This window comes from Macaca mulatta, chromosome 1 (assembly GCF_049350105.2).
Source record: "Macaca mulatta isolate MMU2019108-1 chromosome 1, T2T-MMU8v2.0, whole genome shotgun sequence".
Lineage (NCBI taxonomy): Eukaryota > Metazoa > Chordata > Mammalia > Primates > Cercopithecidae > Macaca > Macaca mulatta.
In genome coordinates, this window is record NC_133406.1 from 59,413,898 (window position 1) to 59,440,549 (window position 26,652).

A 26,652-nucleotide genomic window follows, 5' to 3' on the forward strand; every position below is an offset into this window, starting at 1 on the left:
CATGAAAATTATATGAAATTCAAATTTCAGTGTCCATAAATAAAGTTCTATTGGAACACAGCTGGATTCATTTGTTTACATACTATCTATGGCTGCTTTTGTGCTACAATGGCAGAACTGAGTAGTTGTGACAGAGACTTTATGGCCTGAAAAGCCTTATAAATATTTACTATCTGGCCAACCCCTACTCAAAAGTTTGACCCTTAAGCCAAACTTTTCCTACTTTTCAGAGTATTGTCAATTATCTCTTACTTCCTTATTGGTTTAGAGAAGGTGCAGAAATGCAGACACTATTCTACATTTCTTTTCAATCAGCTAGGGATTTTGGAATTGTGCAGTGGACTCCTAAGGAAACACTGCAGGAAGAATATGGGTGAGACAGTGGGGAGGAAGTAGGAAGTACCTCATGAAATTTAAAATCAAATATCATTTTCATCCCTTTCCAAAAATCTTTAAAATGGGTCATCTATGTGTGTTTTAGAAAGAGCAGAAAAAATGTTGGTTCTGAACAGAATCCTACGGACTATTCTTAGAGCCTCCTTCAGGCCCTCTCCAATAAAAATACGGAAACTCAAAATAAGGTCAGTCACATCAATTGACACCTTAATTTTGTGACTTTTTAGTTTTCCTCAAGATGTTTTCTTGACCAAGTTAAGAATCAAAATCATTTTTCTTGATGTTCAGACTTTCTAAAGAATTTGTTTAGCGGGTGTTGAGTTACCTGTTTATACTTGGGGAAGTTGAGGCTGAGACAAGTACACTAACTCAACTGTAGTAATACCGACTAGTGGAGACAGAAGTACGTACTCAGTACACCAGAGCTCGCTCCAGAGGACTGCCTTTTATCCTTTGAAGGTGAATTCGATGATATCCCTGAGAATTTTTTGCTTTTCTTGAGATTCTCAGTTATCTTTTACTCTTTGAAGGATTTCAATTTCCTGACTTGGAAACATCTGAAAAAGAGAGGAAGGTGCCTTGTTTTTTCATTCCCACTCCTGTGAAAGAAGTAGAGGAGGGCAAAGGCTTGGGGCAGACGAAAAGGGAAATCTCTGAAACTAGAGAAAACTCAAACAAATTGTGGCCAGCCGAGTCAGCATTCCTCACCCACAGTTGGTCCTAATTAAGGAGACTCCCGTTAAACAGCTCAACTTTCTGCTCTTTCTTCTTGCTCTGGCCCTGCCAGCTGACATGGCAAAGCTTTAACCCACGCCTTGGAAACTGTCTCTCATGTCTTTCCTTCTATATTCTCACTTCTCTGTCTCTCCTCTACTACCCTGCAATTACCCTTTCCCACATTAAAATCCCAATAAAATATATTGATACCTCTAATCCAATTGCATCCATTTTGTTCCACAAAGTGCTATCCAAGCTGTTTGCAGGGCTGAATACTTGTGTATCATGTCATTACAGGAGCACACATAGAGCCTGATTTCATCATAGAAAGATGGAATTTCTCCGGGATTATTTCACTGCCAAGTCCAAGCAGCGATGATAATTCCTTCCACTTTGCCTGACTCCTTGATTTTCTCAATCCATAGCTTCCACTGTGCCTAGCAGATGGATTTGGGTATTTAATTTTGCTATAATAAGCTATGATATCATGATAAAAAAAAAATCTGATGGCAGTAAATCTCTGAATTGAAAACTAGCCTGAATCATAGAGGTGGTCAATATCCAATGTAGTTCAATGGGGGATATTGACGTGTAGATAAAATAAGCTTATTTTCATAACTTAATGGTTGTGGTAGTCTACTCAAGCTGACATAACAAAATACCACAGGGCAGGTGGCTTAAACAATAGAAGTTTATTTTCTCACAGTTCTGAAGCCCAGCAGTGTAAAATCAAGGTGCCATCTGGGTTGGTTTCTGATGAGGCCTTTCTTCCTGGCTGTAGACAGCCACCTTCTCACTGTGTCCTCACATGGCCTTAACTCTGTGCACACACAGAAAGAGAGCTCTCTGTGTCTCCTTTTTCTTATAAGGACACCAGTCCTATCAGATTAGAGCCCCACTCTTATAAGGTCATTTAACCCTAATTACCTCCCTAAAGGCCCCATCTCCAAATACTGTCATTGGGAGTTACAGCTGTAACACATACATTTGGGGGGAACATAATTTATTCCATAACAATGGTCTAAATTTAAGAAACTCTGTTAACCTTAGGGCAAAAATTAAATGCCAGAATCAAGAAAGCAATGCTTAAAGCAGGGTGTTAGGAGGCAAGATGATAATTTAAAGAAAATTTTCTAAGTCATAGACACATTTGAGAACCTGAAAGTATGATCAGATACCAGAAGATTGCACATGCATAGAATTTTGTATATAACTGCAAGGGCATTCGGTTCTCCAGATCGGTTACTTTTCTTTTGCCACTGGCAAGATGGCATCTGTGAAGAACAAGCACAGAAATGCATGGCTTTATTTTGACTGAGTGGGGTTCTGCCTAGGACTGGGCCTATGGCCCTATTGCCACCATTAAAAACACTTGGACCTTTATCAGAAAGGAGAGTGAGCTAAAGTGGGTATGCTGAAAGTGGCTAGAACTTCAGCAAGGAAGCCTTGAGGTGAACTGAATTTGGAACCAAGCAGACAAGTTTTCACACTTTTCCATTATATTAAGAATCATCAAAAATAACAGAAGTCCTTTCTCTATGGGCACATTAGGGTGGCCTTTTCTATTCTTGGAGGTGTCATGGCCCTGTGTTTATTTGCTTTAACTCCTTTCTAAATGCCATAGAGAACTCTGTCAGTTACTATAACTGATTGACTTAAAAGAAAAAGGCAATGGTGGAAATCTTTTATTTCAGCATCGAACAGAATGATCAAGGTTCAGTAGGACATTGGAGTATAATTTTCTTGATGGGTTTGATCTTCAGGAAATATTCTTTTTTTTTTTTTTTTTTTTTTTTTAGACAGACTCTTGCTCTTTCACCATGTAGGAGTGCAGTGGTGTCATCTCAGCTCACTGCAACCTCCACCTCCTGGGCTCAAGCAATTCTTGTGCCTCAGCCTCCTGAGTAGCTGGGACTACAGGCACATGCCACCACGCCCAGGTAATTTTTTGTATTTTAGTAGAGACAGGGTTTCACCATGTTGCCCAGGGTGGTCTTGAACTCCTAAGCTCAGGTGATCCACCCACCTTAGCCTCCCAAAGTGCTAGGATTACAAGCATGAGCCACCACATCCGGCCCAGAAAATACTTACAAATTTCGTGGTATTAATCTTCATAATCTTCCCAGCTGGGTTTGAGTAAGAATTCATCACCTAGGTGTTGCAACAGATACTCTAAAATGGTAGTCTCCAAAATTGTGATGACAATTTTTTCTGCTTTTTTAATAATGCCATGTAACCAGTCTGTAGGATTTAAATCTGAATTTGGGCTTCCCTAGCTATGGTCCATTCATTAAATTAGCCTCAGCATTTGAGAACTGAACAAATTAATCAGATAGTTCTGTGACTGAAACTAGAGTTTAGGAAATGTCTTTTAAAAGTTATTGAAACCATTTGTTTTCTTATAGGACTGGAATTGTAGTGCTTACTGCCAATATATCAAGGGGCCAAATAAATTTTCCTAATTGTACATATCCTCCAATTTCATATAAGACTCTGATTACCTTGTTCTTTACAGTCCTTTCTTCTTGGTGATTTTTACCCTTGATTAAGACTTGGCAAACCTTTAACTCGAAAAAATTTACATTGGCTTCTTCTCTGCCCCACCCTCTCTGCCTCTAAATCTCTCACTCTGTGCGATTCATCCTTTCCTCCCATTGCCTGGCTTGGTTGGCCAGGTCAAGCTAGTTTGCTGTGATCGCTGCCAAACCACAGACATGTAATGAAGCAGACACTGTACTCCCCCTTGCTCTTGGAGTTCTCTAGCGCCACATGGGGCTGAGGAGTAGGAGAGGTTGCTGACTTTAAGAACTTTGGCAGTACTTGAACAGAGTGTTGGTTTCTCTAGATGGTCTTGATTCATTTTCAAAACTGAGCATCACAAAATTGCCCAATTTCACTCTGACTCTTCTATTCTCTTTTTTTAAAAATCACTTATCCTCTTTAACCTCTTGAATGGTCTCCCAGGACTATGGCTCATAATTCAGTGTTTGCACCTAAAAATGTTACCACATTTGTTGCCATCAAAGGGATCAGCTGAAGTTTAACTGCAAAATGTAGCTTTTTCAGGTCATGGACCAAATGTAACTACTGTAGCAGCTAAAGAACTCCAGCTCTTTAAAGTGGACATTTCATTGACCAAAAGTTTCCTGTTTAGGACAGCGCTTTCCAACAGAAATCTACTGCAAGCCACATACTTTTTTTGTTTTGTTTTGGTTTTTTGTTTTTGAGACGGAGTCTCGCCATGTCGCCAGGCTGGAGTGCAGTGGCACGATCTCGGCTCACTGCAACCTCCGTCTCCTGATTCAAGCAATTATCCTGCCTCAGCCTCCCAAGTAGCTGGGATTACAGGCATGCACCACCACACCCAGCTAACTTTTGTATTTTTAGTAGAGACAGGGTTTCACCATGTTAGCCAGGATGGTCTCGATCTCCTGACCTCGTGATCCACCTGCCTCGGCCTCCCAAAGCACTAGGATTACAGACGTGAGCCACTGTGCCCGAACCACATATGTATTTTAAAATGTTATAGTGGAAACATTTTAAAAAGTTAAACAAGGACCGGGCATGGTGGCTCACGCCTGTAATCCCAGCACTTTGGGAGGCTGAGGCGGGTGGATCACAAGGTCAGGAGTTTGAGACCAGCCTGGCCAACATGGTGAAACCCCGTCTCTACTAAAAATACAAAAATTAGCTGGGAGTGGTGGTGGCCACCTGTAATCCCAGCTACTCGGGAGGCTGAGGCAGGAGAATTGTTTGAACCCAGGAGGCGGAGGTTGCAGTGAGCTGAGATTGCACCATTGCACTCCAGCCTGGGTGACAGGGCGAGACTCTGTCTCAAAAAAATAAATAAATAAAAAGTAAAACAGGTAAAATTAATTGTAATATGCCTTACTTAACCCAGTGTATTTAAAATATTATGTTAATATGTAACTAATATAGAAATTATCAAGATAATTAAGATATCTTATATTCTCCTTTTCTACTAAGTCTTTGAAACTTTACTCCACATCTCAATTGGGAATAGCCACATTTCAAGTACTCATTAGCTACATATGGCTAGTGGCTACCGTATTAACACAAATATAGGTCACTAACATCTTAACAAAGGAGCCCACTTGCTACAGGGACCAGAGATGGAACATCACTTGCTAATTTTCTCATTAGGAATCACATCTCCATGACTATCTGAGTGACCTTTAGGGAAGTATGGATTATGAACTGAGTGGCTCACCCCAGGAATGGGTCTGAAGAAAGCATAAAAGACCAGTGCAGAATGGGATATGTTTGGAACTTTGGATTGAGGAAAGTCTAAAACATATTCCCTTGTTCAGATGTACCAAACTAGTCTTAGAGTGGGACAGGTTGTCATTTCTTCCATTTGACTTGGATTCTGTAACTTGGTCTCTCCTATTAAGAGTTTAAGTCAGCTGGGCATGGTGGCTCATGCCTGCAATCCCAGCACTTTGGGAGGCCAAGGCAGGTGGATCACCTGAGGTCAGGAGTTCGAGACCAGCCTGGCCAACATGGTGAAACCCCATCTCTACTAAAAATACAAAAACTAGCCAGGCATGGTGGCACACACCTGTAGTCCCAGCTACTCCGGAGGCTGAGGCAGGAGAATCACTTGGACGTGGGAGGCAGAGGTTGTGGTGAACCAAGATCTTGCCATTGCACTTCAGCCTGGGCAACAAGAGTGAAACTCCATCTCAGAAAAAGAAAAAAAAGAGTTTAACTCCAGGCATGGTGGCTCACACCTGTAATCCTAGCATTTTGGGAGGCCAAGGTGGGCAGATCATTTGAACTCAGTAGTTTGGGACCAGCCTGGGCAACATGGTGAAACCCTGTCTCTACAAAAAATAAAAAAATTAGCTAGGCACCGTGGTGCACACTTGTAGTCCCAGCTACTTGTGGGGCTGAAGCAGGAGGATCACTTGAACCTGGGAGGTCAAGGCTGCAGTAAGCTGAGATCACACCACTGCACTCCAGCCTGGGTGACAAAGTCTTGTCTCAACAAAAAAAAGAAAAAAGAAAAAGAGTTTAGAATCCATGACCACAGTTTTGTAGCAAACAAGTACTAAAGCATAGACCAAACACAAAAATAAATATATTTGATGTCAAATCATATGAAAGTGCCCAGGTTTGACCAATTTTTTAACTATAAGATTGGCAATTTCACATGGTTTAACATAATACATTTTATTATAGATAGCAAGAGTATTCTTAAAGTAGCGAGCAAGGGAAGCTATATCTTAGCTTTAATGTGGTGTAGTTCCAAGAAAACTATGGAACATTTCAAGACTAGAGCAAATATTAGGAATGTATTCTTGTCTATAGTAGTGTATTCTTTGAGGTCAGCTCAGTCCGTTTCTAGCCAATAAGGTTAGCCTCCTCAAGAGGACAGATTAGTTTTGAGTCTGTATGTATTTAATTCTAACTTGGACTGATTCCAGTTCCAGCCTTATGTGCTCTTTGCCCTGTCTCCTTAAAATATCAAGAATAATTTGAGTATCGGGGGCAAAAGTCATGAGATATCCCTGGCTGCAGAACCATCTAATGACAGCCTTATCTAAAACACTTGCATTATGAAAAATCTTCTTTTTATTTTGATCCATAGACATTCTAGCCCTTGGCAAACCTAGAACTGGGCTCATCACATTTGCTAGCCTCCTACTTATCTGGACTATCAGATTACTCTCAGTCCCTGGGTCTAATTCACACTTTGTCACTGTTGTCTATTTCACTGCCTAACCTAGGTCACCATCCATCAACTCTAGCAAGTGAGACAATATCAAGAGTTGTGATTATTGATGCTCTTTTACCCTTCTGCCCCATTTGATGTTTGTATATTTGATAGAATACAGTGCATACCTAGTTGGTATAGTGATGGGGACTGAAAAGCCCTCCAACTCTGAGTCTGGCTTCTTTTCATGATTGATTTGGGGATTTGTTTCCATGAAGTAGGTTACATTTTGTGGCCAAACAACTTCCTGCTGTCTTGGAACCTGTTTCCAGTTTAGATGATAAAGTTAGTTCTTCTCTTTCCTATATGATGAAGCAGGAAGTCCTAGGTATCCCCTAGGCTTCCAATTCCATAAACTCTACTGGGAGTAAAAATAATTATAAGAGAAGAAAAAGAAAAAAAAAAAAACCTCTCAGCTCTTAAAACCAGCCTATTGTACTGCAGATATTTCTCCACTCAGAAGAGAAAGTAGAGTTCCATGTACACAGCTCTTACGCATTAAGTAGTAAATAGAGAAACTTAGTTACTGATTCGCAAGGCATATATATTCCGGACAGAAGAACAGACTCAGTGTTCTAGTCTGACTTTTAAGAACCATGCTGTGCTACAGAAGCAATAAGGATTTTTTCCTATGTAGTCACAAGCTGGTCCACTCTTCCAGTTAGTTAGCCCACACCCTTGGCCCTCTGGCTGCCTGCAGGCTCCCTTGGCTATTCAAGTTCCATGGAATAGCTGGGCCTAAAATGTGGGGAGCAGACGGTGTGAGAGAAGTCTGGGAGGGGTGGACAATCCTAGCCAAGAACGACGTTAGTGTTGGTGCTTTTCCCAGAGGGGAGGAGTATTTCCTGCCCCATGCATTGCCACGTGTCTGCACAGACACAAACAGAGCAGTGTTCATTTGAGCTGGCCTCTTCACAGTCCCTCTTTTCATCCTACGGAGGAGATGGGTGCACCAGAGTGTTCCTTAGACTATGGTATCAATGCTAGGAAGTGGGCAAGAAAACAAGAGGAGGAATCAGTTGCCATTCTTAACAGCCCTAGATGAAGGGCTTTATTTATTCTAAGAGCACTCAAGGGGCTAATTTATGGAAGGGAATGGTATAGTGTCCTACACTATCACTGTCATCCTAACAGCAAGGCTAAGCTGGATAAGCAACAAACATAACTTTTAAAAAATACAGATATCTAAGGATGCAAAGTATTCTAATTGAACTAAATTCCAGAAAGAGAAGAGCCATTCCTAGGAGAGATGGTATACATGACTGTTTTCCTCCTAGGGTATGGCTATTAGGAGCAAACCCACCATAGATGAGGATGAGGAGAAAATAGCTGAACTTCATACAAACTTCTGAAGGCCACATGTAGGCTGGCCATAAGAAGCCCTAATGATAGAGCAAATAAGTACCCACCTACCCCTAAATCGTTCTCATGAGGCCTTCACTGAGTACACAGTGGCAGCAAGCTGATGGCTAAGGGCAGGACAGAAATCTGAGAAAGATCCCTGCCCCCACCCAATGTGCACAGGGCCTTCACTGACTATACAGCAACAGTACAGTACAGTGGAACCTGAGAACAGGGTAGGAGGGTAGAGAAAGATCCCCTCCAAAGCACAAAGATCCTTCACTGAATGTACAAAAGTGGCTCACCAAGAGTGCAGAGACCTCCACAGCAGCCCAAAGCTGGCAGCTGGGCTGGATGGCATAGAGAGATCTCTGGGGACTCACTATGCTCAGATCTTAAGTCTTACTGAAAGGACAGTCCCGATCTTGCCCTCAAAACATTTGGTGATTTGGGAGGCCAGGCGGGCAGATCACCTGAGGTCAGGAGTTCGAGACCAGCCTGGCCAACATGGTGAAACCCTGTTTCTACTTAAAATACAAAAATTGGTCAGGTGTGGTGGCAGGCGTCTGTAATCCCAGCTACTTGGGACACTGAGGCAGAAGAATTGCTTGAACCCAGGAGGCGGAGGTTGCAGTGAGCCGAGATCACGCCATTGCACTCCAGCCTGGGGAACAAGAGCGAGACTTTGTCTGGAAAAAAAAAAAAAATTGATGAACTGACCTATAACAGAGCCCAAACCTGGCTCTATATGACAGGCTAGACTGACTCAGCTCTCAATCCTAGCAGCCTAACAGCGGAAAGGACATGTCCTTTTCTGGATATACCTATTGCCACACTTTTACACACAACATCTGGCATAAAATAAAAAGTTACAAGACTCAGGAAGAAGCAGAAAAAATATGACTGAGGGAAAAAATAGTCAATAGAAGCAGATCCACAGATGAGCCATATGTTGAAACTAACAGATAAGGACTGTAAAATCCTTTTTATAAATATGTTTAAGGATCCAGTATAAAAGGTGAATTACATTTTTGTATAGATAGGGAATTTCAGCAGAGTACTGAATGTTCTGAAAAGAGAATGTTAATAAATTCCCCCAACCCCAAAGCAAGGATTACCTTTATAAATAAATTACTAGTTATTATTGGAGAATATATAAATAGCAGCCCCAACATCATAACCTTTTTCCTGAAGTTATGCATTCTTGTTTTCATATAAGCAATGAGTGAGTGCCCACTGTATACAAGATATTGTATGAGGGGTACAAAGCAGCATAAGATTTAATCCTAACCTTCAGGGAAATATGGTCTCATGAAAAGATGTGTGGACATAACTATTTCAAGGCAGACCACTCTAATAGAAATATAGGTATGTCTGTAGAAACACAAAAAAGAGAATGAGATTTTTCTGGCAAGGAGGATCATGGAAAGCCTCATGGAAGACTTGGTATTTGATCTAGACTACATAGTGATGTGAGGACTGGCTCCTCATGCAGGCCTGTATTTCTAAAAGAAAATTAGGCAAAAGAGCTGGGCACCTAATAGGAATCATAGGGAACATAGGAAGTAGGAGTGGGATGGGAGTGGAGAAAAGTGGATAAAACATTATGGTTCTCAGTATTCTGACATGGTAAAGTCATATTTCTGGATTTTATTGGAGATGAAATCATTTCTTCCTCTGTATTGCTTTGTGTATGTTGTCTATACCTCTGTCATGGATTTATTTCATTTATACACCTTTCTCCACCCTTGGGTTATAGGCTCATTCTGGATAGCCACTTATTTTGAATGCCCATAGCAACTGACACCATGCATTATAAATACTAGGAGCTTGATGACTGTTTGCTCGATTGAAGTTGAATTTAGCCCTAGGCAGAGTTTATAGGGATTGAACTCAGGTAGTCTGGCTCCAACATCTGTGCTCTTAATCACTATACTACATTAATGATGGCTCATGGATAATCTTGATAAATGGGCTGTAGAATATTTTTTAAAAATATGGAGAGACTGGGTCTCACTATGTTGCCCAGACTGGTCTCAAACTCCTGGCCTTAAGCAGTCCTCCCTCCTCAGCCTCCCAAAGTGCTAGGATTACAGATGTAAGTCACCATGCCCAGCCAGGCTGTAGAATTTTTATTTTATCATATCAGTAACAGAGAGCTAATGAAGGTTTTGCTAAGTGCCACACTTTTGGGTAATGAGGCTTCTGATTATATTTAGCGCACGTTAGAGGGAGGGAGGATCTATACAGAGTAGAGCTGATAAGAAGTCTTTCACAGTGGCTCAAGTGAGAGGACATTAAAGCAAAGGCAGGGGAAAGTTAAAGAAAGAGATAGATTTGAGAGGAAAGTGGTAATACAATCAATGATGTATTACAATCTTGATGAGGAAAGGGAAGGAAAAGGAGTTGAAGACATACCTAAGTTTTTGATAGAGCAATGAGGGGGAAAAGTTGATGCTTTTTAGTGGAAATAGGGAATGAGACGTGTAAATTTTGGAGGGTAGACTAGATGATATGAGGAGAATAGTAAATGGGAAAATAAGTATGCCATGGAGAAAGTTCTTTAATTTACCTCTATAATCTGTTATAGCTCCCTTGAAATATCTGTTGACAAGGTTCTTCATTTTCATTGTCCTGTTTATATCTGACTCAATCTCTCATATGCTCATTCAGACTCATTTCCTCTTCTGTTCTGGGGGTAGATGAAAATGACAAAGTGCCATGGTTCTTGTAAGAACTCGCTCCAGATAAAAACTTTTGACACCATTTCTCTCATACATCAGTTGCCTGTGTGTAGTTGTTTGGATTTGTAGATTAGATTATACGGGGATATTGAGGTCTCTGCATTCTTTGTTGTTTTCATGTCCTCGTGAATTTAGGCCTAGCTTGTTGTTGCCCAACTCTCTTTTCTGTACTTGAGATCTATGTGAGAAACAAATATAAAGAGAAACGGGAGGGAGACGGCAAAATCCAGCTTAGAGTGAGCAAAGAAATTCTTTCTGCCAAACAACAGATGCAGTAGCCCTCCATAACTCTGAGCCCTGTCCTCTTTACTTTATTCTTTTTGGTGCCATATTTAAGCTGCCTTCCTTTCTGCCTGCTATCTTGAGTGACCAGGCAGTTGCTTTGCAGTACTCTGACTCATGAACTGATAAAATTTGCAAACTCTTCTAAAGATATTCTATTCTTACACTTTAACTAGTCATATGTTTCAGGATGGACAGTGTCCATCCAGTCTTTTTTCTCCCACAGCTCTTGAGTCTTCAAAAAATATCATCTAGCCCAGGTGCAGTGGCTCATGCCTGTAATCCCAGCTCTTTGGGAGGCTGAGGCAAGAGGATCACTTGAGCCCAGGAGTTCATGACCAGCCTGGGCAACATAGCAAGACCCTGTCTCAAAAAAAAAAAAAATTGTCTAGATGGTTTCTTCTGCCTCTGTGTAATTTGACTTTGGAACTCCAAAGTTAATGTCTCCTCACCTCTCTCTATTTGAAGGCTACCACCAGGATATCTGATCCAAAAGAGTCACTTAGGATGTATTTCACATATTTCACAACTACCACAAAAGTTAAATGACAAAAAAGGGTTTTTCTTTTCATAAGTCATAAAACCACAAAAACAAAGAACAGGAGAAGAAAGAGATAATAGTGATGAGATCATGGGAAGCTGGAAATCAGACTGGCAAGTATGAACTGATAGATCAGACTTAAAGTTGAATCCTGAGCCAGCAGTGGAGGAAGTGGGGCAGCAACTCAATTTGCACCCCAGAATCCTCAAAAAGCTTCATAATTGGTGGCATCAGGTAGCTTTAATAGGGGAAGAGGTAAGTCTAAAAACAAGAGGACTGGTTGAAAATGTATGTAAAAAACACTAAGACTCTCAGATTCTGCTCCATCTGCTCCCAGAGTGGGAGCCCTTTCCCTCCATTAACAGAAGACTGGAGACTTATTTTCTGAAGAGAGTAAAACAGGTAGCCTCTGGACTGGTGGACTCCTGACACAAGTGAGGGCATAGATTTTGAACTAAAGGGAGAGGGGTATAAATGAAGCTTTGCATATTGAATGTTGAAAGCTCCAGGCTCTTCTCGAACTCAGCTTTCAGAATGCTGGTCTTACATGCTTCAGGCTGGAGTTTGGAAGATTCACCTCTAGGAAAGGTGACCAACTCACAAGAAAAAGCTTAAATGAATCAGTCCAATCTCATCTCCCTATACTGAAGCCATAGTTGACAAGTCCCACTGCATGTGCACAAAGGTTCTCAATAACTTACAATGAATGTCGCAGTCTTCCATAATAGCAAACATCCAAGCTTCATCACACATTTCAGAAGGTCTATAACATGAAGTCCTGCCAGTACTAACAGAACAAAGCAACTTGGAACCAGAAACTATGCAAGGCCATTGGAAACTTGCCCCTCCAAATGAATGAGTGAATGAATGTCTCCGAGAGTTGAAAAAGAGATTGTATCCTTGAAAGAAAGAACAGTGTGCTGTTTAAAATTTTTTTAAAGAAGCCTTGAAAATTTAAAATATGGTAGAAGCCTGGGCGTAGTGGCTCGCACCTATAATCCCAGGACTTTGGAAGGCTGAGGAGGGAAGATCGCTTGAAGCCAGGAGTTTGAGACCAGCCTGAACAACATAGTGAGACCCTGTCTCTACAAAAATGTTAAAGTTAGCTGGGCATGGTAGCACATGCCTATAATCCCAGCTACTCGGGAAACTGAAGCAGAAAGATCGCTTGAGCCCAGGAATTTGAGGCGCAGTGAACTATGGTGCATCACCACACTCTAGCCTGGGTGAGAATGCAAGATCCTGTCTCAAAAAAATATATATACATATATACAATAACCATACGTACATTTATGTGTATATATATGTATGTCTATATATTTATGTGTGTATATCTATATATATGTGTGTGATAGAAGAAATGAAAAACTTAATAGAAAGGATGGAAGATAAAATTGAAGCCATTGCTCAAAAAGTAGAGTTTAGCAGCCAGGCAGAGTGGCCCAAGCCGGTAATCCCAGCACTTTAGGAGCCCAAGGTGGGAGGATCACTTGAGACCAGCCTGGGCAACATAAGGAGACCCTGACTCTACAAAAAAATAACAAATAAAAAATAAAAATAAAAAAGGCCGGGCGCACTGGCTTACGCCTGTAATCCCAGCACTTTGGGAGGCTGAGGCGGGCAGATCACGAGGTCAGGAGATCAAGACCATTATGGCTAACACGGTGAAACCCCATCTCTACTAAAAATACAAAAAATTAGCCAGGAGTGGTGGCACGTGCCTGTAATCCCAGCTACTTGGGAGGCTGAGGCAGGAGAATCTCTTGAACTCAGGAGGCGGAGGTTGCAGTGAGCCCAGGTTGCACCACTGCACTCTAGCCTGGGTGACAGAGCAAGACGCCATCTCAAAAAAAAAAAATGGAGTTTTTTTTTTTTTAATGGTGCTAGAAAATAAGAAAGAAATGTAGAAAATCAGGCAAAAAATCTATTAACTGAATTACAAACACCCTAGAAGAGAGAACTGAAAAATAAAGAGAAAATCGTCAAAAAATTTTTGATAAAATTTCTCAAAACTGAAGGTAATGAGTTTCTAGATTTAAAGCATCTGGTAAAGTACCCAACACAAGGATAAAAAAAGTCCCACACCAAGGCACATCATTAGTGATGTTTCAGTGCACAAGAAGATGCTAAAAGTTCCAGAGGGGAGACAAAGAAACAGGTCACATACAAGGACAAAGAATCAGAAGGGCAACAATAGAAACAGACATAGAACAATGCCTTTAGAATCTGAAAGAAGATATTTTCAGCTTAGAATTCTGTGGCTACCCAAACATCTCACGTGTAAAGATAGAATAAAGATATTTTATGATATGTAAGGTCTTACAAAGTTTACTTCCTAAGCACCCCTTTTCAGAAACCTACTGGAAGAGGAAAGGTACTTCACTGAAACAAGGAGTAAACCAACAAAGAGGAAGACTGAGGTTCCAGTTTAAGTCAGGTATAGAGAATCTCCAGGATAATGAAGTGTGGTCCTATAATGTCAGCTATTCAGCAGATCCAGAGAGCAAACAGCTAGAAGATATATGCATAGGGATATTTTTGAAGGATGCACAAAAAACTGTTAAGAATAGTTACCTTAGAAGTAAAAATGGGAGGGCAAAAAAAGGAGCATTTTTCCTTTTTCCTTTATATTTATATAATATTTGGATCCTTACTACAGCATGTATTATTTCTTTTGTTTTGTTTTGTTTTGTTTGTAGCAACAGAGGTCTTGCTTTGTTGCCCAGGCTGGTCTTGAACACCTGGCTTCAAGGAGGAGTTTTGCACCCAGCCTTTTTTTTTTTTTTTTTTTTTTTGACAAAAGGTCTTCTCTGTCATTCTTTAACTTTTTTTTTTTTTCCAAGTCATTCAAATGTAATAGTGGGTTTTTGTTGTTGTTGTTTTTTAAAGAAAGAGGGCTGGGCGCAGTGGCTCACACCTGTAATCCCAGCACTTTGGAAGGCCGAGGCGGGTGGATCACTTGAGGCCAGGAGTTGGAGACTGAGGTGGGTGGACCACTTGAGGCCAGGAGTTGGAGACCTGCCTGGCGAACATGGTGAAAAATACAAATAATTGCATACCTGTAATCCCAGCTACTCGGGAGGCTGAGGCACAAGAATCACTTGAACCTGGGAGGCGAAGGCTGCAATGAGCTAAGATTGTGCCACTGCCCTCTAGCCCGGGTGACACAGTGAGACTGTCTCAAAAAGAAAGAAAGAAACTATGCTGTCTTCAAAGGAGCATCTCCACTGGAGATGCTTAACTTTCGTGTCATGACAACAGAATTTTCCTTTTCTTCAGAACTTGCAAAAGAATTTTGCTAGGAAGTATTTAAATCCTCTAGCCAAGCTTCCTTGGTAATTCTAGGCTTACACTTCCTCACTACAGGAAAAGAACTTGGGAAGGAATGTCTTTTGAGCAAGGAGGACCCAAATGCTCTCCTAGAATATAAATCCCCCTCCCCCATTTCATTATTAAACTTTCCATAAATGTGGGGCAAAGGAAGGTTTCTTTTGGATTTCTGAGCTGCAGCAATCCTCTTTTTGCAAGGGTCCTTCCATAAGAGCTTTCTTTGCCTCACAACCTTGATTACCAATAATTAATCTCAGATGAAAGATTCAGTGCTACAAGCTTCCTCTGTCTTTGACTTAGAGAACATGCTGAGAATTGTTTGCTTGCTTGCCAGAGATCTTATCTTGACCCAGAAGAGCTGATAGGACCATAAAATCAGCATTGATCTTTCCTCAGTATTCCTTCTCTACAAAGTGAGGGGGTACGACATCTTAGCCCAGGACAAATGTGAGATTTAACATATATCAGGAGGGGAAGCGGGGAGGAGGTTGATTGTCATTCAATAATGGCTATATTTCATAGTCGTAAAATTTAAAGAACTCTGTAGTGTGTTCTAATCCCCATGGTTTCTTTGCTCTTTCTCAATGTATTTGGATAAATCACTACAGAGCAACAAAGCCAAAATGTCCAAACCACCCACTTTCCTATTCCCAGCACATGAATTAGAGAGAGCCAACTGAGATCTGGGCCAACCACTTAGATGACTTGTATGTCTGATTTTTGTTCCATGATATGAAACTCAAAATAAATCAAAAAGAAAATTTTTTTCAGATAACCAGCTAATTCACACAAAAAAGTCTTCAGCCTTTTAGTCCTTGCACATATGCAAAGCTGATAAACAAACCTACTCTGAACACAGATAACAAGGATTTAGAAGTTAATTCCTACCGGCACAGCTACTCCTGTATAGCAGTCTTACTGAACTTCTGTGTTCAGTTTTAGGCTCTAAAACTTGAGTGAAATCTGAAGAAATTTTTAAGGTCCAAAAGGAATTGGAAAGACTTGGAAAACAGGACCTTTGAAGAAAGTTTATAGGAGACAGAATTTGAGCTTAGAAAACAATGCGTGTGATTGAAAAGAAACATGTGAATAGCAAACAAAGATAGAATAAGAGGAAATTAATATAAATGGTAGAGGAGGCTATTTAGTTTTGAGGTTAAGGGTAAACTTTCTGACAGAAACTTGTTAAGCCCAAAAATGAACAGCCAGGCCAGGCACGGTGGCTCACGCCTATAATCCCAGCACTTTGGGAGGCCGAGGCGGGTGGATCACTTGAGGTCAGGGGTTCGAGAGGAGCCTGGCCAACATGGTGAAACCCTGTCTCTACTTAAAAAAAAAAAAAGAGTAGCTGGGTGTGGTGGTGGGTGCCTGTAATCCCAGCTACTCTAGAGGCTGAAGCAGGAGAATTGCTTGAACCTGGGAAAAAGAGGTCGCAGCAAGCCGTAATTGCGCCACTGCATTCCAGCCTGGGCGACGGAGCAAGACTCCGTCTCAAAAAAAAAAATAACAGCCAAAGGAATGTTGTAGAGCTCAAGCTACAAAGACATGGAGGTTGCAGTAAGTTCACTTAGTGCATGAAATAGCATTCTTGGATACAGATGTTTACAGATAAAGATGTTTAACAGTAGTATCTCCCTAATACCACAAACCTGATATTCCAAGCAATTGGCAGAGAAATGAATCCATTCAGCACAAATTTGGCCCCTCTACATGGCCTCAGCACCTTAAATTTGGTTCACTTACCAGAAGACAGAATGTTCTGTTTAGAAGCAGGACCCGATCCCAGGATAGGATGAACTGCATAAACGGAGGCGCAATGAGAAATGATAAAAGTCTAAGAGGTTCTAGAAAAGAGAAATCTTTTTCTGGGCCTCATTACCAGTTATAGACATTTTTAGAAAAGGAAGGGGAGAATAGATGCAGAACACATCTAAAAATGAACAAAGATATGGTAATTTTAAGAATGGAGGTTGTTTACAGGGAGAGGAAATTGGTTTGTATAACTAGATTGATCCAAAAATTACCTTGCCTTTATAATATACCTTTCTGTTAAGGAGATACAACGTTTTCTCTTGCCAGATAAAGACAGAGTCTCTTCCTTTTGTAAAAGAACATCACCAAATTACAAGGCAGTTTAAGTCACACTTTGAGTTGCTGGCAAACCCAGGATAAACCCCCAGGTTTTCTCCTTTTGGCTAGCCTAAATACTGGTACAGAGTCATTCTTGCATCAATGTGAAACATTTATTTTTTGCCTGGGCTTCTGTTTTAACCACTAACCTTCATCTCTCCTGTCCTGTAGCTGGGATGAAAGCAGCTCCATCAGCAGTGGACTCAGCGATGCCTCAGACAATCTCAGTTCAGAAGAATTCAATGCTAGCTCCTCACTCAACTCCCTCCCAACTACTCCCACTGCTTCTCGCAGGAACTCAACAATAGTGGTACGTGAGTTTGCAAACATCCAAACTGCCATCTCAAGATGAACCACAGGGCAAACGGCATTGTCTGTGTATGGGGTTGCACATACACACCCACTCCAAGGGATTGGTTCTCATAGGCCTTTGGCCAGGTCATTTTAGAGCTGCCCCCACCCTCTCCCAAAAAAAAAGCTAAGGCTACTCACAAGACATCAGATGTTGTCATATTGTCTATACTTAGTGCCTACACCAATCTAGAGTGATACATGTAAGAGCTATTCCAACTGGAGAAGAAAAAGAAACCCAGAGATACATGCCATCTGTTATTGGAAACCCTAGGGGTATAGGTAGAAACCCTCAGTTGACGTAATACTCTGGGATGAGCAGAGCCAGGTACTAACTAAAATCAATCCTGTCAGCTATCCAGTCCCCCATTTGCATATAAATATCTCCCCCTGCCTTTTTCTCTTTTCTTTAGCTACGCACAGACTCAGAGAAGCGCTCACTGGCAGAAAGTGGGCTGAGCTGGTTTAGTGAGTCAGAGGAGAAGGCCCCTAAAAAACTGGAGTACGACAGTGGTAGCCTGAAGATGGAACCTGGGACTTCTAAGTGGCGGAGGGAGCGGCCTGAGAGCTGTGATGATTCATCCAAGGGTGGAGAACTGAAAAAGCCCATCAGCCTGGGACACCCTGGTTCCCTGAAGAAGGGCAAGACCCCACCTGTGGCTGTAACTTCCCCCATCACTCACACTGCCCAGAGTGCCCTCAAAGTCGCAGGTGAGCCTGGGATAAAGGAAGGTACAAGGGCAAAGACCTAGTTCTTTGGTTGCTCCTCTTCTTAGTGGTCATTAACCCATAGGATGATAGCAAACATGTGCATAGTGCTTTAACATACATTATCTTATCTGGTCTAAAAACAGTCCTGTGAGTTAGGAAAGATGGGTGTTATTATTTCCATTTTACAAATGTGGAAGAAACAGAAACTCAAAGAGGTTAAGTGACTGGGCCAAAATCCCAATTAATATGAGGTGCAGGAGGGAGTATATTATGTTTAGAGACTAGTTTGACCTCCTTCCAAACACTTCCAGTGCTTTCTTCTTTCTCCCAAGTTAGTCACTCGAGGTACTTATCTTCATAAGATATTGCTTGACATCTCAGAAAGATCCTAAGAAAACAATAAATAAAGTGGCTACAGCAAGAGAGTTATAGTGCCCCAAAGTTGGCCCCTTGGGTAACTTTTAGCCTTAATCAACATTTTCCTCAAGTCTCTAATTACCAAGAGATACTGTCATACTCTATTCCATTTGCTTCCCCTCCTTTTTTTTTTCCCCTTCCACAACCAGTTGTTAGATGGATATTCTTGATCATCTTTGTGTTTGCCTCTGCCATTTTATTCAAAATGGACCATTCTACTCTGGGAGCAAAACAAAAAAAAATTCCTAGCCTCCCCACACCTCCCAGCCAGAGTCTTTCAGACAAGAAACTTTATCAGCTTATCTTGTACCTGTTTACCCATATTTAGGCCTCTAAAATTCTACAATGTTCCCTTCACCCATGGAGGGAAAGAAAAGGATGGTTTTTTAAGATACTGCTCAGTTTCAGCTTTTATCTCATTTCCTGTCCTCTTGCAGGCAAACCTGAGGGCAAAGCTACAGACAAGGGTAAGCTTGCAGTGAAGAATACTGGGCTCCAACGCTCCTCCTCTGATGCTGGTCGGGACCGCCTGAGTGATGCTAAGAAGCCCCCCTCAGGCATTGCTCGCCCCGCCACTTCGGGATCCTTTGGCTACAAGAAGCCTCCTCCTGCCACAGGCACAGCCACCGTCATGCAAACCGGTGGTTCAGCCACTCTCAGCAAGATCCAGAAGTCCTCAGGCATCCCTGTCAAGCCAGTAAATGGGCGCAAGACTAGCTTAGATGTGTCCAACAGTGCAGAGCCAGGATTCCTGGCTCCTGGAGCCCGTTCTAACATCCAGTACCGCAGTCTGCCCCGGCCAGCCAAATCCAGTTCTATGAGCGTGACCGGCGGGCGGGGTGGACCTCGCCCTGTGAGCAGCAGCATTGACCCCAGCCTCCTCAGCACCAAGCAGGGAGGCCTTACACCTTCCAGACTGAAGGAGCCTACCAAGGTAGCCAGTGGGCGGACCACTCCAGCCCCTGTCAATCAGACAGATCGGGAAAAGGAGAAGGCCAAAGCCAAGGCAGTGGCCTTGGACTCAGACAACATCTCCTTGAAGAGTATTGGCTCCCCAGAAAGTACTCCCAAGAACCAAGCAAGCCACCCCACAGCCACCAAGCTGGCAGAGCTGCCACCAACCCCTCTCAGGTACCCAATGCGGGCAATTGCCTCCTTGTCTGTTTGCTTTGTCATTCTTTTGCATATCTCTGCTCTCCTTGGACTAGATGAAGCATGGCCTATCCACCATTGTCTCTAGGCCTTTGCATGGCTCTTTCCCACCTCTCCCCTGTATGCCATGGTTCTGAAAGAATCTTGTTTCTGAAAGTTCTGAAAGACTGAATCCCTCTTTCAAAACTGTATTCAAAACTTAGCTCATTTGTACTATTCTCTGATCAACCCTTACCATGTCTTCAGCACTTGTATGGGTGATTTTACTGTTTATTTACACATATATACCTATTTGCATAAATTCACTTGTATCTCCCATGTGCATATGCTGGCCCCATTATCTAAGCTGAATGTGCCCCAAGTTGTGCCCCAAGTCAGATTTCCTTGCATTGTATTTCACAACAGCATTAGGATAAGTCTCTGTGCTTAGCAAATAGGCAGAAAACAAGACTGGATAGGATTTCTTTAAGGTCCTATCTGCCTCTCAGTCTGTAATTCTGTTATTCTAAATATTTTGTTTGATCTTCTCTCAGGGCCACAGCGAAGAGCTTTGTCAAACCACCCTCACTAGCCAATCTTGACAAGGTCAACTCCAATAGTCTGGATCTACCATCATCCAGTGATACCACCCATGCTTCAAAGGTCCCAGATCTGCATGCTACAAGCTCAGCATCCGGGGGCCCTCTCCCTTCCTGCTTCACCCCCAGTCCAGCACCCATCCTCAATATTAACTCAGCCAGCTTCTCCCAGGGCCTGGAGCTAATGAGTGGTTTCAGTGTGCCAAAAGAGACTCGCATGTACCCCAAACTCTCAGGCCTGCACAGGAGCATGGAGTCCCTCCAGATGCCAATGAGCCTGCCCAGTGCCTTCCCCAGCAGTACTCCCGTCCCCACCCCACCTGCTCCCACTGCTGCTCCCCCAGAGGAAGAGACGGAAGAGCTGACTTGGAGTGGAAGCCCCAGAGCTGGGCAACTGGACAGGTAGGTAGACAAGACAGCAGAACCTCAACCTGTCTCGGTGTCTTGAGCTCATTTTGCCATTGGCAATACTATCCTATATTTTATTGCCATTGTGTGACTTTTGACATTTTTTCCACATATATTAAGTAATTTAATTTGCTTCACAACAACTCTATGAGATAGGTAAGATGTATTTTTGTTTTTAAATTATTATTATTATATTACAGATGGAGAAACTTGTGCACAAAGAAGTTAAATGACTTATCCAAGATCTCATAATCAGGTTAACCTATCATCCAGAGCTTTTGCTTCCTAGTCCAAAATCTTTTTTTTTTTTTTGAGATGAAGTTTCATCTCAAAAGTTAGTTAGAATATCCATCTAACAACTGGTTGTGGAAGGGAAAAAAAAAAAGGAGGGGAAGTTTCATCTTGTTGCTCAGGCTGGAGTGCAACGGTACAGTCTTAGCTCACTGAAATCTCTGCCTCACAGGTTCAAGCAATTCTCCTGCCTCAGCCTCCCAAGTAGCTGGGATTACAGGCACTTGCCACCATGCCTGGCTAATTTTTGTATTTTTAGTGGAGACCAGGTTTCACCATGTTGGCCAGGCTAGTCTTGAACTCCTGACCTCAAGTGATCCGCCTACCTCAGCCTCTCAAAGTACTGGGATTATAGGCGTGAGCGACCGCGCCTGGCTGCCCAAAATATTTTCTTTTATTTCACATCCTAGTTTTCTCCTCCCTTCCCCCTACATGCCAAGGTTATCAAACTACCTATATGGTAGTTTTTACCTGCCATAATATGATCTATTTTTTTGTTTTTGAGATGGGGTCTCACTGTGTTGCCCAGACTGGACTCAAAACCCCTTGGCTTAAGCAATCCTCCTGCCTCAGCCTCCCGAGAGCTGCGACTACGCCATAATATGATCTTTTAAATAGCTAACCATGCCTTAATTTCCAATCGGAGAAAAAGCATTTAATATTTCAGATAAATTTCCCAAGTTGTAAGCCAAGAAGCAGGCTATAGCTATCTCTTGGTTTCTAGAGCTAAAGGGAGTCATAGTTTGATGTCCTGCATCTAGGGTCTGCATACCTCACAGCAGTGGTCCTAAACTCTAGTTCCTAAGATGGACCCACATGCTTCTCTCTCTTTCTCTTTTTTTTATCTCCACAGTAACCAGCGGGATCGGAACACTCTTCCCAAGAAAGGGCTCAGGTAACCCTTTAATGTGTTTTTTCTTCCCTATAAATGGGACTCCTGGTATGTATGAAAAATCATATCTCAACCTGTCCCAGGCTCCAGTCATGAATTTAGTCACCCTTTTAGCTGAATCATTTGTATGTTGTCCCATACAAGTACCACCTAGCACCCTGCCCAAGCTTAACATTATGTGAGTCAACTTTTACAGTGAGTGTTCTTTTTTTGGTGACAGGGGAGAAACAAGTCTGCACACGGGAGTCATGCACTTACCTGTACTAGCCTATGCCATCCCAATCCTGGCTGAGCTTCATCTCTGTAATTTTCCTCCCTAAAAGTATGAGAGAGAACAGCCTGCCTCTTTGGTCACTCAGCTGGGCTAGGGGCAGGACCTACCTGGTCATCCATTGTTCTGACAGCATTGAGTTGTTATTTGGGTGGCAACTATTGCAACTTTTTTTTTTTAGACAGTCTCACTCTGTCACCCAGGCTGGAGTACAGTGGCACAATCTCAGCTCACTGCAACCTCCACCTCCCAGATTCAAGTGATTCTCCTGCCTCAGCCTCCCAAGTAGGTGGGGTTACAGCTGTGCACAACCATGCCCAGTTAATTTTTGTATTTTTAGTAGAGATGGGGGTTTCACCATGTTGGCCAGGCTGGTCTTGAACTCCTGACCTCAAGTGATCCACCCATCTCAGCCTCCCAAAGTGCTGGGATTACAGGCGTGAGCCACTGTGCCTGACCGACTCTTGCAACTTGAAAGCCCACACGTAGAATCATAAGACTCTGTCCTGAACTTCTGAGAAGTTCTAATGCCTCCTCCATCATTTCTGCCCCCACCTCAGGAACCCTCACGGGAATACCTGCTAAGCCTTCCACACCCTCTGGATGGTCTGGGAGAGGAGGCTGAGTTGCCACCTCTTCCTCCCTCCTTGAGCAGCCCTGACCCCTTTCTCTTTTCCGTGTCCTGCTTTCAGAATCTCCTGGCTCCAGCCTAGTTCAGACACCCTCCGCACCAACTAAACCTCTGACCGCACTTGCTAGTCCCAGATTGAATACTTGTGCTGCCTCCTACAGGTACCAGCTTCAGTCCCAGGAGGAGACCAAGGAGAGGCGACATTCCCATACCATTGGTGGGCTGCCTGAATCCGATGACCAGTCAGAGCTGCCTTCTCCCCCTGCACTTCCCATGTCTTTGAGTGCAAAGGGCCAACTTACCAACATAGGTTAGTGTTTTCAGTCACTCACTGTGGCATGGTGTGAAGCAGGGGCCACCTTGCAGGGTGAGGCAAGGCAGGTGGGCTTTGGGTTTTATCTCATATTTGACTCATGCTCTATTGGGTTGTTTCATGGTGCCTCAGTTTATCCACCCTAAGTAAGACTGAAGGTAGAGTACTTCAAGATCCTAAACTGAAAAGTTGCCCCTGGGCACAAGTTGTAGGATCCTTTTAGCATCAGAGAACCTGAATGGTGGCATGGAAAAGCTGTAACCCAAAGCCCAGAGATCAAACCAGTGCAAGAGCAGGCATATTGAACTGCCAGAAAGGAGCCACCACACCCAGTGCTCCTAGGGCCAGCTAATGAGAGGGCAACACTGAAATGTCAGGCCGATGGGGAGGAAGGAGGGAAAGGTTGTTGATTGCCAAGGACAAGATCTGCCTCCAAACTCAGCCAAGTCCAGATTCCTCAACTGCTCTGGCTGAGCCCAGTCCATCCTAACCCTGAAGGCAGGGCTGACTAAGATGTGTCCTGGCCACACCCTTCCTAAAGCCTAGGGAGAAAGGAGAGCTAGGAAATAAGGAAGTGACTTGGAGACAGGGAGGACAGGAAGTCTCAGATACAGTCTGGCCTAGCACAGAAGCACACCAGCCCCAGTTCTGGGAAGCAGTACGCCATGATTGACCTACTAGGAACCCATTCAGGAACAGTGCCTGGGATAGGCCTGTTATCTGCTTGCTGCATCTCTTTAAATCCATCTCTTCTTTCAGCTGAGTAAAAGAAATCAGTTAATAAAAAGACAAGGACCTGTAACACACCCATGCAATGACTGTGGGGAATTTGAGGAAAGACTAGGAATTGGGATCACTTGGCCTAGGGAAAAGAACCATTCTTCAGACAGGATCATCTGGCCTCTGAAGGGCTACTAAACGGAAGATGGGGCCAGCTTTTTCTCTATCTCCATTGAAGACCAAATAAGAAGAATTGCATTTGTGCTGTAGAATGAGGGGCTGGGCTAAGCAATAATTACCTTAGGAATTTGAAAAAGTCAACAGAGAGGTGTGCCATCTTCTTCTGCACAGGTCTTTATGGACAGATTAGACATCCACCTGCCTGTATGGAGGCAGAAGAATAGACAAGGGAGCTCCTTGTGGGTATGAAACCCTGAAAGGCTGTAATCCCAACAAGGGGCAAAGGGGTAAGGCATCTTCAGGTTAACAGGATTCAGCTGAGCCCAGCTTCAAAGCACATTCCACAAGCCTTACCTGACACTTTCACCTGCTCTGTCCATCTGACCTTCAAGCCAGGGCAATGCTAGGCAAAGAGGGCCATGTTTCTTGATGCTTTAGAGCCAACCCAGTCACTTAGAGTGACACTACTTTGTGGGGAGATTCTCATGCCCTTCCACAGTGCCAAGGCCACTGAATCCTGTAGCCCAGCCCCCTTCTCTAGCTGGTTCTTTTTCATCATTCAGATCTGGCTCTTGGTTTGAATTTTCAGTCCTCCTGAGCTGGCAGTTTTGTTTTAGAGAACCACAGCATCTCATTTTCATCAGCACATCCGAGTGATGTGAAGGTCTCGGAAAAGCTGCCAGGCCCCCAGCCTAACCTTCAAAAGCAACAACTCTGAGGCAGGCAGGGTTGAGGGAAGGTCTTTATTCCAGACAGCAGGGTCCTTCTCCATTAGGGCTTGATCTCCCCAGGAGGGACCCCGCTCCTAACCACCAGCTGCTTGCACACTCCCACCACTGCACCTGCCCCTTCCTCTCCTGCCCTCTCCCCATTTGCCTCTCATGCTCCCGGTGCTCCATCCCCCAAGGGCCCGGAGAGCTGATGACCCTGCCTCTTTTCCTGCCCTCCTGCTCCCTCTCCTATCCCCCTTCCCTCTGTCCTTCCAGTGAGTCCCACTGCGGCCACCACGCCAAGAATCACCCGCTCCAACAGCATCCCCACCCACGAGGCGGCCTTCGAGCTGTACAGCGGCTCCCAAATGGGGAGCACCCTGTCCCTGGCCGAGAGACCCAAGGGAATGATTCGGTCAGGATCCTTCCGAGACCCCACGGATGATGGTGAGACTTCATGCCAGCGCGGTTCACGCTCATTCCAGCTCTGCTGGGTCCCCTCACCCACCACCTCCACTCCCACCACTCCCACCACCACACACACACATATGATTCACAGAACATCAAGTTGGGCCATTTCAGTTTTTTCTCCCCATCCCTTTGAAGGGTCTGGGGGCCCAGAAACCTTGGGTGGCACACCTAGCACTGGGGCATTGGGATGGAGCATCCATCACTGGGGCTGGGGGAGGGAAATTGAGCATGGAAGGGTTAAATGGCACGCCTCAGGATGCTCTGAAAACCACAGCTTCTCTCCTCCTCATTCTAGCCATAGTCTTTCCTCCCCACAGTCTCTCAAATATATGAAAAGAAAACAGGACATAATAGTAGCTCTTAATAAATCCTTACAAATAATTAGGCATCTCATTCCTCTTTCAAAAATGTTCCAAAGATGAGCACCAGGGAGGGCCATCTGATTGTTGGTGGTGATCTGGGTATTACTATTGATCAGAGCTAGAAGACCAGGCTTATGGCAGCTTAGATCTCCCATTATTATTTTCAAGATGGTCATTCCAGGAGGCATCTGCTGCAGACATGCTTTAGTTCTCACCGTAGGTTCTACTGAATAATCAGAATGACTATTCCTCACTTAAATATTGTTTTCATCTGAATGATCCCCAAGATCCTAAGTACATCCCCCAGTACTGAGAGGAGGAGGCGTGGGCAGAATTGCAGTATTTGTTCTGAGCAAATCTGATGAGAAACTCCCCTCTCCTGCGGCTAAAGTGCTTTCCTGACTGGGAAGATAAGATGATGACTATCCATGAAAGTCTCCTTTCCCTTCTCTGAAACCCTGTGCCCCTCAGAGCAGACTGAGCAAGGGACTGACATACCCAGGCTGCCAGAGAATGTAGGCTGAAAGAGGAGGCTAGCTCGACTCAAGACCTTGCTTTGGGCTCTTTTGATGCCAGTTGGGTTCCCTACTCTGTTCTTTCTGTTTGCTCCAGATGCCCTCCAGAATCATAATCCAAAGTCTTGCCTCAGGGGGTCTTCCAAAAACCCCTTGTCCCTGGAACCCACTGTTAACTCTTTGTGTTCTCCTTCTCTTTCAGTTCACGGCTCAGTGCTGTCCCTGGCCTCCAGTGCCTCCTCCACCTACTCCTCAGTAAGAGCATTAACTTCTCTTCCCCTCTCATCCCCTCTCCTCTACCATCCCATGCTCCCTAGAACCTCCTTGGAGTTGGATAACTGGGCGGGGAATGGGGGCACTGCTCTCTCTTCACTGTACCCATTGGGGTGGGAGTGGGGGAGGCACCTAGAGCTTGTAGCACTGACTTGGCTGCCTCAGGACCTCCATGGTCTTTCTGA

The 26,652-nt window shown here is 43.5% G+C and overlaps 1 protein-coding gene across 8 annotated transcripts in view; it reads left to right on the forward strand.

The window, feature by feature from the left end:
- NAV1 (neuron navigator 1) overlaps positions 1–26,652 on the forward strand; it is a 280,821-nt gene that overhangs the window by 221,262 nt on the left and 32,907 nt on the right. For all 8 annotated transcript variants that reach the window (XM_015120319.3, XM_028852000.2, XM_078002577.1 and 5 more), the window contains 8 exons: positions 17,393–17,531; positions 17,986–18,283; positions 19,138–19,831; positions 20,386–20,832; positions 21,983–22,024; positions 23,085–23,233; positions 25,123–25,293; positions 26,397–26,449. In XM_015120319.3, coding sequence (XP_014975805.3) covers positions 17,393–17,531; positions 17,986–18,283; positions 19,138–19,831; positions 20,386–20,832; positions 21,983–22,024; positions 23,085–23,233; positions 25,123–25,293; positions 26,397–26,449 — 1,993 coding nt within the window. The remainder of the gene's footprint in view (positions 1–17,392; positions 17,532–17,985; positions 18,284–19,137; positions 19,832–20,385; positions 20,833–21,982; positions 22,025–23,084; positions 23,234–25,122; positions 25,294–26,396; positions 26,450–26,652) is intronic.